The sequence below is a fragment of the Amblyraja radiata genome, chromosome 2 (genome assembly GCF_010909765.2).
Source record: "Amblyraja radiata isolate CabotCenter1 chromosome 2, sAmbRad1.1.pri, whole genome shotgun sequence".
Lineage (NCBI taxonomy): Eukaryota > Metazoa > Chordata > Chondrichthyes > Rajiformes > Rajidae > Amblyraja > Amblyraja radiata.
In genome coordinates, this window is record NC_045957.1 from 87,171,122 (window position 1) to 87,188,162 (window position 17,041).

At 43.5% G+C, this 17,041-nt stretch overlaps 1 protein-coding gene across 7 annotated transcripts in view; it reads right to left on the reverse strand.

The window, feature by feature from the left end:
* The window catches only part of grb10 (growth factor receptor bound protein 10), a 194,168-nt gene that overhangs the window by 114,703 nt on the left and 62,424 nt on the right, over positions 1-17,041 (reverse strand). For 4 of the 7 annotated variants that reach the window (XM_033049921.1, XM_033049949.1, XM_033049940.1 and 1 more), the window contains one exon: positions 8,095-8,176. The exons of the other annotated variants lie outside the window; for them this stretch is intronic. In XM_033049921.1, coding sequence (XP_032905812.1) covers positions 8,095-8,176 — 82 coding nt within the window. The remainder of the gene's footprint in view (positions 1-8,094; positions 8,177-17,041) is intronic. 7 annotated transcript variants of the gene reach the window in all.

A 17,041-nucleotide genomic window follows, 5' to 3' on the forward strand; every position in this document is an offset into this window, starting at 1 on the left:
TGAGTAAGTTTTGTCACGAGCCATATGACTAGTTGTTTGTCCATGACTAGGCCTCTTCATATCATAAACAGGCATCCGCCCATCATGGCTAGCTCGAGCCTGTGTATCAGGCCTCAGAAAAGGGTACTGAGTTGCTGGTTTGTCCCGAGCCTCGACAGACGCCCCATAAGTACATTGCTTCGGTCTACCACCCAGTTGCTGAGATTAAGTTTTATCAGCCCGCCACTGTTCCAATGGGTGTTCAAAGCCATGAAATCTGGTGGTCCTCGGTTGTGGAATTAATCCAACTGCTGTCTCCCTTTGAGCAGTTCTTCCTCTCAAACAAGAGTTCTTCCCTTCAGATGCTTTAGAGCCACCTCTAGAACCTTGGCCCTCCAGTAACTCAATCTTCGTCCTGGCTTCCTCCAACTTCGTATCTAGTTCCAACTGTTCCTTTTCTCTCTTTAACTGTGTTCTTTGTTCCTCAACCTCTCCGTTTGTCTGTTCCGCATGTGCCTCGACCTCTCTCCTCGTCTGTTCCGCACGCACCTCAGCCTCCCTCCTCAACTCCTCCAACTGTTCTTCCTGTGCTTCAATCTCATGCTCGCTCGCCAAGGCGGCAACTCGCAGCGAAAGAGCAGCCATAGTTGCTTCAGCTTCCGTACGAGCAGTGGCTCTTGAAATAGAACTGGCTTCTGAACTAGACATGTCTCGGTCTGCGTGTTGAAACATTTGAGATACTATATTGTGGTGTTACTCATGTTCGATTTTGACACCTTGTTCCGTAGCATCTCCTGCTGTAGCGCACACGGTCCTTTGATCAACTTCAGTTAACCATTTCTCCACATTGCCAACGACTGTTAAGATATTCAATCGCTTTTTGAAACCACTGATTACGCTCTTTGCCTTCCTCGTCAGGCAGTGATAGGCTCAGTAATAATTTGTGGTTTTGTCCAAACTCAAGGCGGAGGTTGACTAGTCGTCCATGATTAGATTTTACTTAATCAGCATTCTCTTCAAGGCACATGAGTTCATCCTGGAACTCTATTAAATCGATAACCTGCTTCCATAGCTTGTTTCTCTCATTCTGTTGAATTTTCTCCAGAAATGCAACTCGGGCCTTTTCGGTGAGCTTAGTTTGTCTCTTCGGATATCTTGGCACCTCTCCGCCATCTTGTGGCTCCTCTGACTCACCTGCTCCATTTTGCTCCATGGATTTAAACAGGTCTTGACAGATTGTCAAATCTGCTAATTGGACAAACAGGGCCTCTTCCTTTTGTTTCAGTCACTATTGATAAACATTCTGCTGAGTGTTCTGTAAACACCAGATAAGAAACCAAACTGGACTTTCAGAAAAGACCCAAATATTTTCGAAGTATAGAAGTGACTTCAGTTCAGAAAGAATGTGTCTTATCTCAACTTCAACACAAACCAAGGCCAGCACCTGGATCTCACTCGCCCTTGGCTGCCTTCCAAAACTTAGCAGAACTTGCTTCACCAGACTCTTTTATCAAAGCCTGTAATTTTACTTTTTTTAAAGCACGACGTTTGTCGAACTTTCACAGCATCTCATTAAGAAGCTGTTCTAAATTAAAGCGTTCCGGCTTTCAAATTTACAGCATAATACAATAGCTGTTCTACTCACGATCTCATGGTGAAGTTTTCAATCTTCAGATAAGTCGCGTGGCTGTCCATTAACCTATTGGTCAGGTAGGTATCTCTAAGCCAATCTCTGGCTGAGATCTATTATCTTCAGTTCCTCTTCCTCGGAACCAATCTTCAGTTCCACTTCTATGAAACTAATTCTTCTGGCAGTAATCTCACTCCAGAGATCCAGCCCAATCTTCTGTCCCTCTTCTATGGGACCAATTCTTCTACCTCGTGTCTGTAAGGTAGCTTTAGACTAGATGTAGTGGCAGATTATTATATCGTTCAAGGATTTTTTTCCTCTAGCCACTATGATTGAAGACAGGGGTAAGGAGATAGTTTCGTTACGCATCCACGAGCTCTCCACGAGACAGTCAATGCCGTTGAAAGATAAATCTTCAAAACACAGTCTCTTAATTAATAGTTTCTTTATTGTTGTAGTAAAAACAGTGAGATTCATCCAAACTTCTTCTTGTTTAAGTACATTTTGATCTTACTCATAGTTGTGCATGGTCGAACTCCATGGATGGTCAAACCCGTGCATGGTCGAAAGCTGTGACCATACTTCAAGGCTAAAACTAAAAACTACTAGTGCATCTGCGCAAGAATCCCAGCCGCAAACATGCCTCCGACTACGTAATAAATCCCACCCACATAATTACAGGCAGATAAAATTTAAAGGTAACTGGTTATAGTTTATAACATACTGAGTTGAGCTAAATGGCTACTACACTAAGCATCCAAGGTTCTCTGAATACAGCAGCACAGATTGTTAAATTTGATAGGGTGCAAATAGTATATTTGGCTCCATTAGCCAAGGCAAAAGAGGAACAAGCTAATGGCAAGAACTATATGAAACATTAATTAGGCCACAGCTAAAGTACTGTGTGGATTTCTAGTCACACTACAGGAAGGACATTCTTGCACGGAGAAGATTAAGCAAGGTATTGCCAAGTACGGAACATTTAAAGAGAGACTGGATACACTGAGTTTTTATTTGGAGCCGAGAGAACAGACATGGGGACCTGATTAAGTATATAAAATTGTGACAGGATACAGAGTGAGGAACTTATCCTTGAAACAGGGAACTTGAAGGCATAGGTTTAAAGGAAGGGATAGGAGATAGAGAGACATCTTAGGCGCGACTCTTGTCAGCAGCGGCCTCTGCAGTCCGTCTGTCTTTTTATTGTTTTCTGTCTTGTTCTATGTAGTTTTTATTGTTTTTTTTGTCGGGGTATGTGTGTGGGGGTGGGGTGGGGTGGGGGAACTTTAAGGTCTATCCCCTGCACGGGAGACCCGACCTTTTCTTTGTCGGGTCTCCGTTGTCGTTGGGGCTGCAACGTGGAGCGGCCTCCAACAGGAATGACCTGGGGCTCCAGTCGCAGAGCTGCGGATTTACTCACCATCACGGAGCTGGCCAAGTCCGGAGCGGGTGGAGCTGTGGTGGAGCCCTGCTGTGACCCGACACCCGGAGATTCGGAAGCTCCTACCGCAGGTCTGTGGACAGTAATACCGGAAGCCCGCGGGTCCCTGGTGGGAGACCGCTTTTCGGGGCTTCCGCAGCGGCGACTTCTCCCGCCCGAGTTGCGGGGTTGAAGATTACCTGGAGCGGGGCCTACATCACCGCCCCGCGCGGCTTGGAATGGCCGCAGGACTTTGTGGGCGCCCGCCGGGGCTCCAACAACAAGAGCCCGCCGGGGCTCCAACACCAAGACCCGGTGCGTGGCCTTGTATCACCCGGCGTGGCTTTAATGGCTGCGGGACATTTAACATCGCCCGCCAGGGGCTTTGACTCTGTCTTTGACTCTGACATCGGGGGGAGAGGGGAGTGCAGGGGAGAGATATGTTTAAGTTTTGCCTTCCATCACAGTGAGGAGGACTCACTGTGATGGATGTTTATGTGAATTGAATTGTGTTGATGTGTGTCTTGGTTCTTTTTTTGTATGGCTGCAGAAACCAAATTTCGTTTGAATCTCATGTGAGGTTCAAATGACAAATAAAAGGTATTGTATTGTATTGTATTGTATTGTATTGTATTGAAATAATGTGGCTGGAATCTGGAATGCACCACTAGAAGTAGTAAGCAGTACTTACATGAGTAATTGAAATGCCATGGCAGATAAGGCAAAGGACTAGTGGGGGGAAAAGGAGGTTAGGGTCTAGAGAGAATCAGACTCTTAATATGTTATTTTTCCTGCAAATTTTCCACAAATAAAAGTATTTTTCATAGCTACACATTTATTTTTGTTACTGCAAGCTAAAATACTAGAGGCTGGACGTTACATTGTTTAATAGAGTATCATTACACACAAATTAAGGGAAGTACGAGGTTGGCAATGTCTAATGCCCCCCCCCCCCCCCCATGGTGAAAGCAGCTGTGTTCTTAAGAGACAATGGGGAGGTTATACAGAAAAGGTTTTATTTTCTAGCCTTTTTCCCCCCGCCCCCGACAGTTGATTTTCTGCTTGTTAATTTCCAAAGTACCTTTTAGATAGTTCTTGCAACACAGTCCCTACCTTCATCAACACTCCCCAAGCTCTACGTCTTATTGTGTATGTCCCATTCTTACATGACCTAACAAAATGTATTACTCAGAATCAAATTCTATCTGCCATTGTTCCTCCCAACTTTCCAGCTTATCATTATGCTGGATAGCTAAACAGAGTTTGAAGTGGTACCCATCTATTTATTCAAGAATTGAAATTCACAAGTAAATAGAAATGCATGAAAAAAATATTTTTCCTGATTTGAACTATGTTCCTTTAGCCACGAGGGATGGATCACACTAGAAATCCCTCCAGAAATTAGAGTATTCATCATACAGCATATCATTAAGAAAACTATCACCTTAATTTACTGACTTTGGTCATTGGCCCAGGAAGAAAAAGGAATCTTTCTACTCACACTGATTGAATTTCTCAATTCATTAAAAAATTGAATAAATGTCCTTAGACAATAAACGATAGACAATAGGTGCAGGAGTAGTCCATTCGGCCTTTCGAGCCAGCACCGCCATTCAATGTGATCATGGCTGATCATCCACAATCAGTACCCCGTTCCTGCCTTCTCCCCATATTCCCTGACTCCGCTATATTTAAGAGCCCTATCTAGCTCTCTCTTGAAAGTATCCAGAGAACCGGCCTCCACCGCCCTCTGAGGCAGAGAATTCCACAGACTCACAACTCTCTGTGAGAAAAAGTGTTTCCTCGTATCCGTTCTAAATGGCTTACCCCTTATTCTTAAACTGTGGCCCCTAGTTCTGGACTCCTCCAACATCGGGAACATGTTTCCTGCCTCTAGTGTGTCCAAACCCTTAACAATCTTATATGTTTCAATAAGATCCCCTCTCATTCTTCTAAGCTCCAGAGCGTACAAGCCCAGCCGCTCCATTCTCTCAGCATATGACAGTCCCGCCATCCCGGGAATTTATCTTCTAAACTTATGCTGCACTCCCTAAATAGCAAGAATGTCCTTCCTCAAATTAGGGGGAAAAAACTGCACACAATATTCCAGGTGTGGTCTGTACAAGGGCTCTGTACAACTGCAGAAAGACCTCTTTGCTCTTATACGCGACTCCTCTTCTTATAGAGGCCAACATGCCATTTGCTTTCTTCACTGCCTGCTTTACCTGCATGCTTACTTCCATAGACTGATGAACAAGGACCCCCAGATCCTATTGTACTTCCTCTTTTCCCAAGTAATCTGCCTTCCTGTTTTTGATACCAAAGTGGATAACATCACATTTATCCACATTAAACTTCATCTGCCATGCATCTGCCCACTCCCCCAACCTGTCCAAGTCACCCTGCATTCACATAGCATCCTCCTCACAGTTCACACTGCCACCCAGCTCTGTGTCATCTGCAAATTTGCTAATTTTACTTTGAATCCCTTCATCCAAATCATTGATGTATATTGTAAATAGCTGCGGTCCTAGCACCGAGCCTTGCGGTACCCCACTAGTCACTGCCTGCCATTCTGAAAGGGACCCATTAATCCCTACTCTTTGTTTCCTGTCTGCCAACCAATTTCCTATCCATGTCAGCACTCTACCCCCAATACCATATGCCATAATTTTGCCCACTAATCTCCTATGTGGGACCTTATCAAATGCTTTCTGAAAGTCCAGGTACACTACATCCACTGACTCTCCCTTGTCCATTTTCCTAGTTACATCCTTAAAAAATTCCAGAAGATTAGTCAAGCATTATTTCCCCTTCGTAAATCAAATGCTGACTCGGACCGATACTGTTATTGCTATCCAAATGTGTGGCTATTTCATCTTTTATAATTGACTCCAGCATCTTCCCCACCACCGATGTCAGGCTAACGTCTATAATTCAGTTTTCTCTCTCCCGCCTTTCTTAAAAAGTGGGATAACATTAGCTACCCTCCAATCCACAGGAACTGATCCTGAGTCTATAGAACATTGGAAAATTATCACCAATCCATCCACGATTTCTAGAGCCACTTCCTTAAGTACCCTGGGATGCAGACCATCAGGCCCTGGGGATTTATCAGCTTCAGTCCCATCAGTCTACCCAACACCATTTCCCACCTAATGTGGATTTCCTTCAGTTCCTCCGTCACCCCAGATCCTCTGACCACTACTATATCAGGAAGATTGTTTGTGTCCTCCTTGGTGAAGACGGATCCAAAGTACCTGTTCAACTCATCTGCCATTTCCTTGTTCCCCATAATAAATTCACCTTTTTCGGTCTTCAAGGGTCATAGAAACATAGAAACATAGAAATTAGGTGCAGGAGTAGGCCATTCGGCCCTTCGAGCCTGCACCGCCATTCAATATGATCATGGCTGATCATCCAACTCAGTATCCCGTACCTGCCTTCTCTCCATACCCTCTGATCCCCTTAGCCACAAGGGCCACATCTAACTCCCTCTTAAATATAGCCAATTAACTGGCCTCGACTACCCTCTGTGGCAGAGAGTTCCAGAGATTCACCACTCTCTGTGTGAAAAAAGTTCTTCTCATCTCGGTTTTAAAGGATTTCCCCCTTATCCTTAAGCTGTGACCCCTTGTCCTGGACTTCCCCAACATCGGGAGCAATCTTCCTGCATCTAGCCTGTCCAACCCCTTAAGAATTTTGTAAGTTTCTATAAGATCCCCTCTCAATCTCCTAAATTCTAGAGAGTATAAACCAAGTCTATCCAGTCTTTCTTCATAAGACAGTCCTGACATCCCAGGAATCAGTCTGGTGAACCTTCTCTGCACTCCCTCTATGGCAATAATGTCCTTCCTCAGATTTGGAGACCAAAACTGTACGCAATACTCCAGGTGTGGTCTCACCAAGACCCTGTACAACTGCAGTAGAACCTCCCTGCTCCTATACTCAAATCCTTTTGCTATGAAAGCTAACATACCATTCGCTTTCTTCACTGCCTGCTGCACCTGCATGCCTACTTTCAATGACTGGTGTACCATGACACCCAGGTCTCGCTGCATCTCCCCTTTTCCTAATCGGCCACCATTTAGATAATAGTCTGCTTTCCTGTTTTTGCCACCAAAATGGATAACCTCACATTTATCCACATTATACTGCATCAGCCAAACATTTGCCCACTCACCCAGCCTATCCAAGTCACCTTGAAGTCTCCTAGCATCCTCCTCACAGCTAACCCTGCCCCCCAGCTTAGTGTCCTCCGCAAACTTGGAGATATTGCCTTCAATTCCCTCATCCAGATCATTCATATATATTGTAAATAGCTGAGGTCCCAGCACTGAGCCTTGCGGTACCCCACTAGTCACTGCCTGCCATTGTGAAAAGGACCCGTTTACTCCTACTCTTTGCTTCCTGTTTGCCAGCCAGTTCTCTATCCACATCAATACTGAACCCCCAATGCCGTGTGCTTTAAGTTTGTATACTAATCTCTTATGTGGGACATTGTCGAAAGCCTTCTGGAAGTCCAGATGCACCACATCCACTGGTTCTCCCCTATCCACGCTACTAGTTACATCCTCGAAGAATTCTATAAGATTCGTCAGGGTCCAACTTTGGTCTTAACTCATTTTTTCCTCTTCACATACCTAAATAAGTTTTTACTATCCTCCTTTATATTCTTGGCTAGCTTACCTTTGTACCTCATCTTTTGCTCCCGTATTGTCTTTTTAGTTAAACATTACCCAATCCTCTTGCTTCCTGCTCATCTTTTCTACGTTGTACTTCTCTTTTATTTTTATACTGTCCCTGACGTCCCTTGTCAGCCACGGTCGCCCCTTACTCCCTTTGGAATCTTTCTTCCTCCAAGGAATGAACTGATCCTGCACCTTCTGTATTATCCCTGGAAATACCTGCCATTGTTGTTCCACTGTCATCCCTGCTAGTGTATCTTTCCAGTCAACTTTGGCCAGCTCCTCCCTCATGGCCCCATAGTCCCCTTTGTGTCCTTAGTTCCCCTTCATTCCAAAAGAAAAACAAATCACAGCAGGCACAACCAACAAATACCAACCTTGATTGTTGGATGAATTATGGCTGCATGAAGCTTGGAAACTTGCTTCCCTAGTTCTGCATGATGTCCGATCTACATCGTCCTGAAATAGACATAGTTAAATGCATTGTTGTGTTTGAAATAGATTTAAAATGTATTGTATTTTTCATGTACAGAATTGATCTCACATACTGCTGTCAATGTATAATAGAGATAACTTTAATAATGTTACATAACAGCATAGTGTGATATTAATTGCATGAATGCAGGCAGTCATACACTTGGACACATTAACACATGCTGGTATTGGAAAATTGCATGCAAGAACACACAAAAAATGGTTCTGTAGAAGTTGGTGAGAGTTATTGAGGACATGCCAAACCTCTTCAGCCTTCTAAGGAAGTAGAAGCGTTGGTATGTTTTCATGGCCATTGCTTCGACATGGCTGGTCCAAGACAAGTTGTTGATGATATTTACGCCTAGAACTTAAAGATTTCAACCATCTTTACTTCGGCACCGTCAATGTATACCTGGAGTATTTGCTTCCTGGAGGCGATCACAATTTCCTTTGTCTAGCTGACATTGAGGGAAGTTGTTGTCTTGGCACCAGGTTATGAGGTTCTCGATGTCCTTCTTGTACTCGGTCTCATCATTATTTGCTATTCAGTCCACTGCAGTGGTGTCATTTGAGAATTGGTAAATTGAGTTTGTATTTGGCTGCACAGTCGTAGGTGTATAAGGAGTAAAGAAGGTGGCTGAGAATGCATTCTTGTGGTGAGAATTTTCGTAGAGAAAGACTTGTCACCTATCCTCACTGAGGTGAGCGCTGACTCAAAGTTCCACGAGTTTGGCGATAAGTTTGGATAGGATAATGGTATTGAAGATACCATTGGTCAGTAGAGGTCTTACAGGCCAGCACTGTATTCCTTGGAGTGCAGGAGACTGAGGGGTAATCTTATAGAGGTGTGTAAGAAGACAAGCGCTATAGATAGGGTGAATGCAGTTTTTTACCCAGACTTGGGTCGTCAAAAACCAGACAACAAGTTTGCTTCCCGACGAGTCGCGGCTGTGGACTGGGAACGCGGCCGGTGGACTTTATCGAGGCGCCTGGGTAGGGCCCTTGTGGATAGAAGCCGGGTCGGGCGAAGCGGCCGATGGAGCCCGCGGCTGGGACCCGGGTCGACACCACGGAGGCATGACGTGGGGCATCATCAGCAACGATGGGGCCTCGGCGGTGGTGAATCCTCTTAGGTCGAACACCTGTGGTCGACAAGAGCGTGGTGGATGACCGTGAGGGGGGAGGGGAAGAACAACGGAGGACCTGGAGAGGGGAAACTGTTGGGGGCGGGGGGACAAAAGAGGAAGCCGGCATGCTTTGTAAATTTGTCAGCGCCGTAGGTGGCTGCTATTTGTATATTGTGCATGCAAGCAAAGAATCTCACTGTGCCTAGTCACATGTGACAATAAAGTATTCCTATTCCTAAGATGAGAGGGGTAGATTTTAGGGGCGACTTTTTCCAACACAGCGGGTGGTAGGTGTATGGAACAAGCTGCCAGACGAGATGGTTGAGGCGGGTACTATAACAATGTTTAAAAGATATTGGGCCAGGTCATGGATAGAAAAGGTTTAGCCGATATTAGCCAAACGGGGGCAGTTGGGACAATTGTAGATGGGGCATCTTGGTCGGCATGGGGAAGTTGGGCCAAAGAGATTGTCACCATGCTGTGTGATCTGTGACTGTGAGATTTGGCAGTTTTTCATGCTTTGTGTTAACATTTATTGTCTATAAACCCCCGTTCCTGAGATGAAATATATTTTTACACATAAATCATGAATGAAGATAAGAATTCATACACAGTTTATACTGCCAGCGCTTCGTTCGCTTTTTCTTTACGGTAAGTGACCTTTGACAAATCCCATGACTCCTTGCGTTTTTCGGAATACCAAACCCGCTTATTTGAATTACATTTACTATCAGTATAAATCCAGTTAAAACATAAATGCAACTTTGTACCTTCAAACAAATGAAGCAATTGACATGGCCACATGACTAACTTTCACCCCTTTCTGGAAAATAATTATGGCTCAGCTATCTCTTTCAATGAATCATTTTCCATTTTTGGTTAGGAGAAAATTTAGAAGTTTTTGGTTACGTTTTCTTTTTTCACTGAGATTGTCAGCTAAACGGAGAGATTGCCAAAAAGTCCCATGGGCATTTAATGTTTGCCACCTTGCTAAACATAGTCCAAATTATTATGCAAGTGGAGCCCCAATTGAAATAATTACCAATAGAAATGTTCCACAAGCACACAACTAATCAATACACCTTTGTAAGTACGTGAAGAATTGCAATGCTGTCTCCTTGTTAGCAATTTCAAGTAACTAAATTTCATCTTGCAGCAACTAGTGATTTTAATTTAAAAATGACAGATGATGAGTACACTAGAGGGCACTTGTTTCTAAGCTTTCCTTGTAGCAGAATGGATTAGAATGATACATTTGAATCCATGCTGTTGTGCTTTAGTGAGAGGATAAGACAAGCATGACCTTTAATTACTAATAAAAATGTTTCGCCAAACGTGAGCATTGGAAACTGTGCTGACATCGCATATTTTGACCTTCAGGCCTTTTTCTTGTAATTTAATCCTTTAAGTAAGGCTTGATATTGAGCTAATTTTATATAGTTCTCTCGATTATATCTTTCTCCCTTTCACATACAACAATCAGATTTGCACTTTCACTATAGGCCATCCCCAGGCTACGAATGGCCAGCGTATGGACTCCATACATACGAATGAGGTCCTATAATATTATAAAATTCAATGTACATAGATGTGTTCATTCCTACAAACGTATCTATGCACCTGACCTATTGTCAAAATCGATTCATGGATCTATATAAAAACTGAACCCATTCATTAACCAGAAAGCCTGTAATCTTTTGGCACTGCAGTAAAACTTAAATTGGGACTTTACTGGTGCCAAAAACCTTCAGAGTGTTTCCCAATCAGAAACCTTGGATGAACTTTGAGATCCGCACTCTTCTAAAGTCCAGACACAGGGCATTCATGTCCGATGATACAGTGGCCTACATGAAGTCCAGATACGACCTTGGTAAGGCCATCAAAAAGGCCAAAAGGGACTTCTGCTCCAAACTGGAGGATGAGACAGATGTTCGGTAGCTGTGGCGGGGCCTGAATGCAATCACCTCCTACAAGGCGAAATCAGGAGGCAGCTCGAATGTCGGTGAAACATCACTCCCTGACGAGCTCAATGCGTTTTACGCACGCTTTGACAGGGAGAATACTGATGTGCCTTCCCGATCCCCCATTCGCTGGGATGGCATTTCAGTCTCAGTCACAGAGGCTGACGTCAGGAAATCCTTCAGAGGGGTGAACCCCTGAAAAGCACCTGGTCCTGATGGTATACCCGGTCGTGTTCTAAAAACCTGTGCGGACCAACTGGCGGGAGTTTTTACGGACATTTTCAACCTCTCACTTCTGAGGTCTGAGGTCCCCACCTGCTTTAAAAGGGCATCAATTATACCGGTGCCCAAGAAGAGTAAGGTGATGTGCCTCAATGACTATCGACCAGTGGCACTAACGCCGGTGGTGATGAAGTGCTTTGAGAGGCTGATCATGGAGCAAATCAACTCCTACCTCGACAAAAACCTGGACCCACTGCAGTTCGCTTACCGCCACAACATATCAACGGTGGATGCGATCTCGCTGGCCCTCCACTCCGCACTGGACCACTTGGACAACAAAAACTCATATGTCAGGCTGTTATTCATCGATTACAGCTTGGCATTCAACACAATCATTCCCTCCAAACAGTTACCTAACTCGCAGAACTGGGTCTCTGCGCATCCCTCTGCAACTGGATCCTCGACTTCCTCATCCACAGACCACAGTCTGTTCGTATTGGTGGAAATGTGTCAGCCTCGATAACAATCAGCACGGGAGCACCTCAAGGCTGCGTGCTTAGCCCCCTGCTGTACTCACTCTATACCCATGACTGCGTAGCCAACCACAGTGCGAACTCCATCATCAAGTTCGCTGACGACACCACTGTTGTGGGGCGTATCACTGATGGGGATGAGTCAGAATATAGAAGGGAGATCGAGCAACTGTCCATATGGTGCCAGCGCAATAACCTGGCCCTCAACACCAGCAAAACCAAGGAACTGATTGTGGACTTTGGAAGGAGTAGGAGGGGGACCCACAGCCCCATTTATATCAACGGGTCGATGATTGAAAGGGTCAAGAACTTCAAATTCCTGGGCGTGCACATCTCTGAAGATCTTTCCTGGTCCGAGAACACTAACGCAATTATCAAAAAAGCTCATCAGCGCCTCTACTTCCTGAGAAGATTACGGAGAGTCGGTTTGTCAAGGAAGACTCTCTCTAACTTCTACAGGTGCACAGTAGAGAGCATGCTGACCGGTTGCATCGTGGCTTGGTTCGGCAATTTGAGCGCCCTGGAGAGGAAAAGACTACAAAAAGTAGTAAACACTGCCCAGTCCATCATCGGCTCTGACCTTCCTTCCATCGAGGGGATTTATCGCAGTCGCTGCCTCAAAAAGGCTGGCAGTATCATCAAAGACCCACACCATCCTGGCCACACACTCATCTCCCTGCTACCTTCAGGTAGAAGGTACAGGAGCCTGAAGACTGCAACAACCAGGTTCAGGAATAGCTACTTCCCCACAGCCATCAGGCTATTAAACCTGGCTCGGACAAAACTCTGATTATTAATAACCACTTTCTGCTATTTGCACTTTATCAGTTTATTTATTCATGTGTGTATATATTTATATCATGGTATATGGACACATTTATCTGTTTTTGTAGTAAATGCCTACTATTTTCTGTGTGCTTAAGCAAAGCAAGAATTTCATTGTCCTATACAGGGACACATGACAATAAACTCACTTGATTTGACTTGCCAGATTAACAAATTTTCTGACTATCGGACGTTATTCATATTCATCGCATATTTAATACACATTTTTTTTAAAATATCACAGAGTACTATAGCACATTTCTCCACAACACCCAAGTGTAGAAAGAGCAGGGAACCGGGACCCTTGCAAATGAACGGGGAAGGGATCAAACATCTGAGTAACCAAGGGTATTCTTAAAATGAATCAATTTGGATAGCTACCCTAGTCCATTTGCCTCGCTCCTTTCTTTCACTAGAGCACAATAATGAATCAAGATTTCAGATGGTGAGTCAGATGCCAAATCATTGGGCTTTCCAAATAGTTAACTGGTGGATTATCATAATGTTACTGTATTTCCTTTTCTGATGGCATGTTGGCAAGTCTCTGATTAAGTGGTCAACTTTGTGTACTGCCACAGGAGATGGGTAAGTCCCCAATAAGTATTTCTCCTCTGTTTTTATTGTGGGGAAAGACACGAGGGCCAAGGAACTGGGGCAGTCAATGGAAGTGCCTTGAGAACAGTCAGTATTCAGGTTGAGGAGGTGATGAATGTGCGGACGTATGAAAGTAGACAAATCTAAAGGGTTGAGTTAGATAGAGCTCTAGGGGCTGGTGGAATCAAGGGATATGGGGAGAAGGCAGGCACGGGTTATTGATTGGGGACGATCAGCCATGATCACAATGAATGGCGGTGCTGGCTCGAAGGGCCGAATGGCCTCCTCCTGCACCTATTTTCTATGTTTCTATGTTTGATCAGATATATCCGAGGAGACTGTGGGAAACGAGAGGGGAAATTGCAGATGCCCTGGCTGAGATTAACAAGTTATCATGAAATACGGGCGAGGTGCCGGAAGACTAGGGGGTGGCAAATTTTGTGCCTCTATTCAAGGGTTGTAGGGCAAAGGCTGGGAACTAGATCAGTGAGCCTAACATCTGTGGTTGGAAAGTAGCTGGAGAATATTCTAAGGGATAGGATATATATGCATTTAGAAGGAGCAAGGCTGATTAGGGAAAATCTGCATGGTTTTGTACATGGGAAGTCATGTCTAATGAATCTAATTGAATTTTTTGATGACATGACCAGAGATTGATGACGGCAAAGATGCAGACAACATATATGTAGGAAAGAACTGCAGATACTGGTTTAAATCAAAGAAAGACGCAAAATGCTGGAGTAACTCAGCAGGACAGGCAGCATCCCTGGAGAGAAGGAATGGGTGACGTTTCGGATCGAGATCCTTCTTCAGTCTGAAGAAGGGTCTTGAACCAAAACGTCTATCCGCAGACATTATATACATGAATTTCAGCAAGGCACGCGATAAGCTTCCGCAAGGTGGGATGCTCTGGAAGGTTAGATCCCATGGAATCCAAGGAGAGATAGTTGAATGGATAGAAAATTGGCTTCATGGAAGAAAGCAGAGGGTGATGGGAATTGTTTTTCAGACTGGAGGCCCGTGACTAGTGGTGTGACTCAGGGTTTGGTGTTGGGCCCAATGATGTTGTCATCTATATCAATGACAGATTAGAATATGCAAGGCATGATTGGCAAGCATGCAGATGACACTAAAATCTGAGAGTATTATGTTCAGCTTTGGTCACCATGTCATAGGAAAGCTGGAAAGAAGATCTGAGTGCAGAGAGGATTCACAAGGATGTTGTCAGGACTCGAGGTCCTGGGCTCTAGGAAGAGATTGAGCAGGCTAGGACTTTATTCTTTGGAGCGCAACAGGAGGGGTGATCTTATAGAGGTATTTACCCGGAATAGATCGGGTAAATGTATAGAGTCTTGTGCCCAGTGAGGGAATCAAGAACCAGATAACACAGGTTTAAGATGGAGAAAGATTAAATATGAACCTGTGGGGTAACTTTTTAAACACAAAGGCTGATGGATGTATGGAATGAACTGCCAGAGGTGGTAGTTGAGAGGTACTATCGCAACGTTTAAGAAACATTTAGACAGGGAAATGGATGGGATAGGTTTAGAGGGACATGGGCCAAATGCAGGCAAGTGGGACTAGTATAGATGGACCATGTTGGTCAGTGTGGGCAATTGGGCCAAAGGCCTGTTTCCATGCTGTATGACTATGAACTGACTCAGCTGCCACTCAATCCACCCTCATCTGAATCCATATATCACTTGCTAGTTCTTGCCTCACACCTTCCCCTCATCTCTGCCAACTCTCTCCACTCCATCAGTCTCCAGAAGGGACCCCAGAAATGATGTCTGCCCACTTCCTCCATAGATGTTTCCTAACCAGCTCAGTTCCACAAGTAATCAGTGTTATTAATAATTAAGATAATGTGATAAAAATGCAGTTCGATAGATACATTTAGGCATTAAAATTATTATAACGGAATGAACCTCAGAGAAACATTAAGTCTGTTTGCATAGATTAAAACATCACAGGCTCAGGTTGGTATCCAGGCCCTAAGGCAGCTATATGCAAAACTTTCTTAAAAATAATGCAATTTTCTTTTTAATTTCTAATATTTCTAACAGTTTAAATGTACTTTAAATGTTTCTTAAATAATTTTAAATTACTTTAACTGTTTTCAATGCCTCTATTTTCAGATATTTAAAGAAATCTCCAGACCTTTGAGAGCAGGAAGCTATAAAAAGACCATCCAGGGCAGAGCCTCAATACTTGCTGCCTAGGGCATTGTTGCTAGGAGACTGCTCTGGCTTGCAGGATGGCTGCAGTAGAGTGAGGCTATCCAATCCAAGCCTGACTATGTATTGGACTAGTTGAATTGGAGCTCAAAATAATTGCAAGTTCTCGGACGATCACAGCAGGTTTTGCCTAGCCATGATTGGGCAATTGTAACCCTGGGCAGGTTTCTAGCAGTGAAACTTAGTTTGATCAGTCCAGCAGACTGAACTTAAAATAAATATACCCGATATAAAAAAAGGTCAGGGAGTGAGGCTTTGAGCATTATCCAGCTCTCTAAGGGAAATAAATAGGATAGATATAGGAGAAATTATTTCTGTTAGTTGGAGAGACAAATACTCAAACAAAGTTAAAAAAAATTAAAGCCCGATTTTAAGGACCGAAGTGTAGTTCTTATACCTGCATAAATATTTGTAACGGTTTCACAAGTGACAGTATATTATTAGCTTTAAATCAGAACTTGATTTTGATGAAGACAATATCAATGAATTAGTGGAAAAGACCGTGTATGGAATTAGACTACAAACATTGTCGAGCAGAACAGTCCTCATAGGCAGAATGGCCAACTTAAGTACTTACTATGCCTTATGTACGAGATACTATTAATTCCTGCAGCTACCTCAGGGAAGAATTCTACTTCACTGAAGTTGACAAGGTGTCAATTCCATTTCCTATACTAATGGTCTTATCACTTCAGCTCCCGAGGAGCCACAGTTGGGTGTCCATATTCATCTTCCATTGGAATACTCTCATTTATCCACTCATTTAAAAATGTATGTATATATGAAAATATAGCCACAATGAAGTCAGCCCAATTATAGTAACTGGAATAAATAAACACAGCAGCCTCAATTTAGGGAACAACTTCTAGAATTTTTTTTACATCGTAATACCTGTAAAAGATCACTGTTAGACGTACAATAACAGCAGAAGCAAACATGTGCCTCTAGCATTTTATCATAGAAAAAGATTTCACAGTATCTCTGTTGAACAAAATTTGACACAAAAAGCTAAGCTAGTATATATTATAGGTAAAAAACTTGGTCAAATAAATATATTTAAACATATGCCACAAAGGAGGAACAAGGTGCAGTGTTACAGAGATTTGAGCAGAGAATTACATAGATTTGCACTGTGGGACATCAAGCTATGGACATAAAGCTAATGGATCACTAAGAAAATGGCAAAATATGGCAAAATCAATATATCACTAGATATATTTCAAGAAGTTAAACAAATTCTGAAAGGGAGAGGAAAGTAAACTGATTGAGAGAATAACATCCAATATTCTGCACCGAGTAGTTCCAGGAATTAACAAATGTAACATGAATTTGTTACGGACTGTATAGGTTA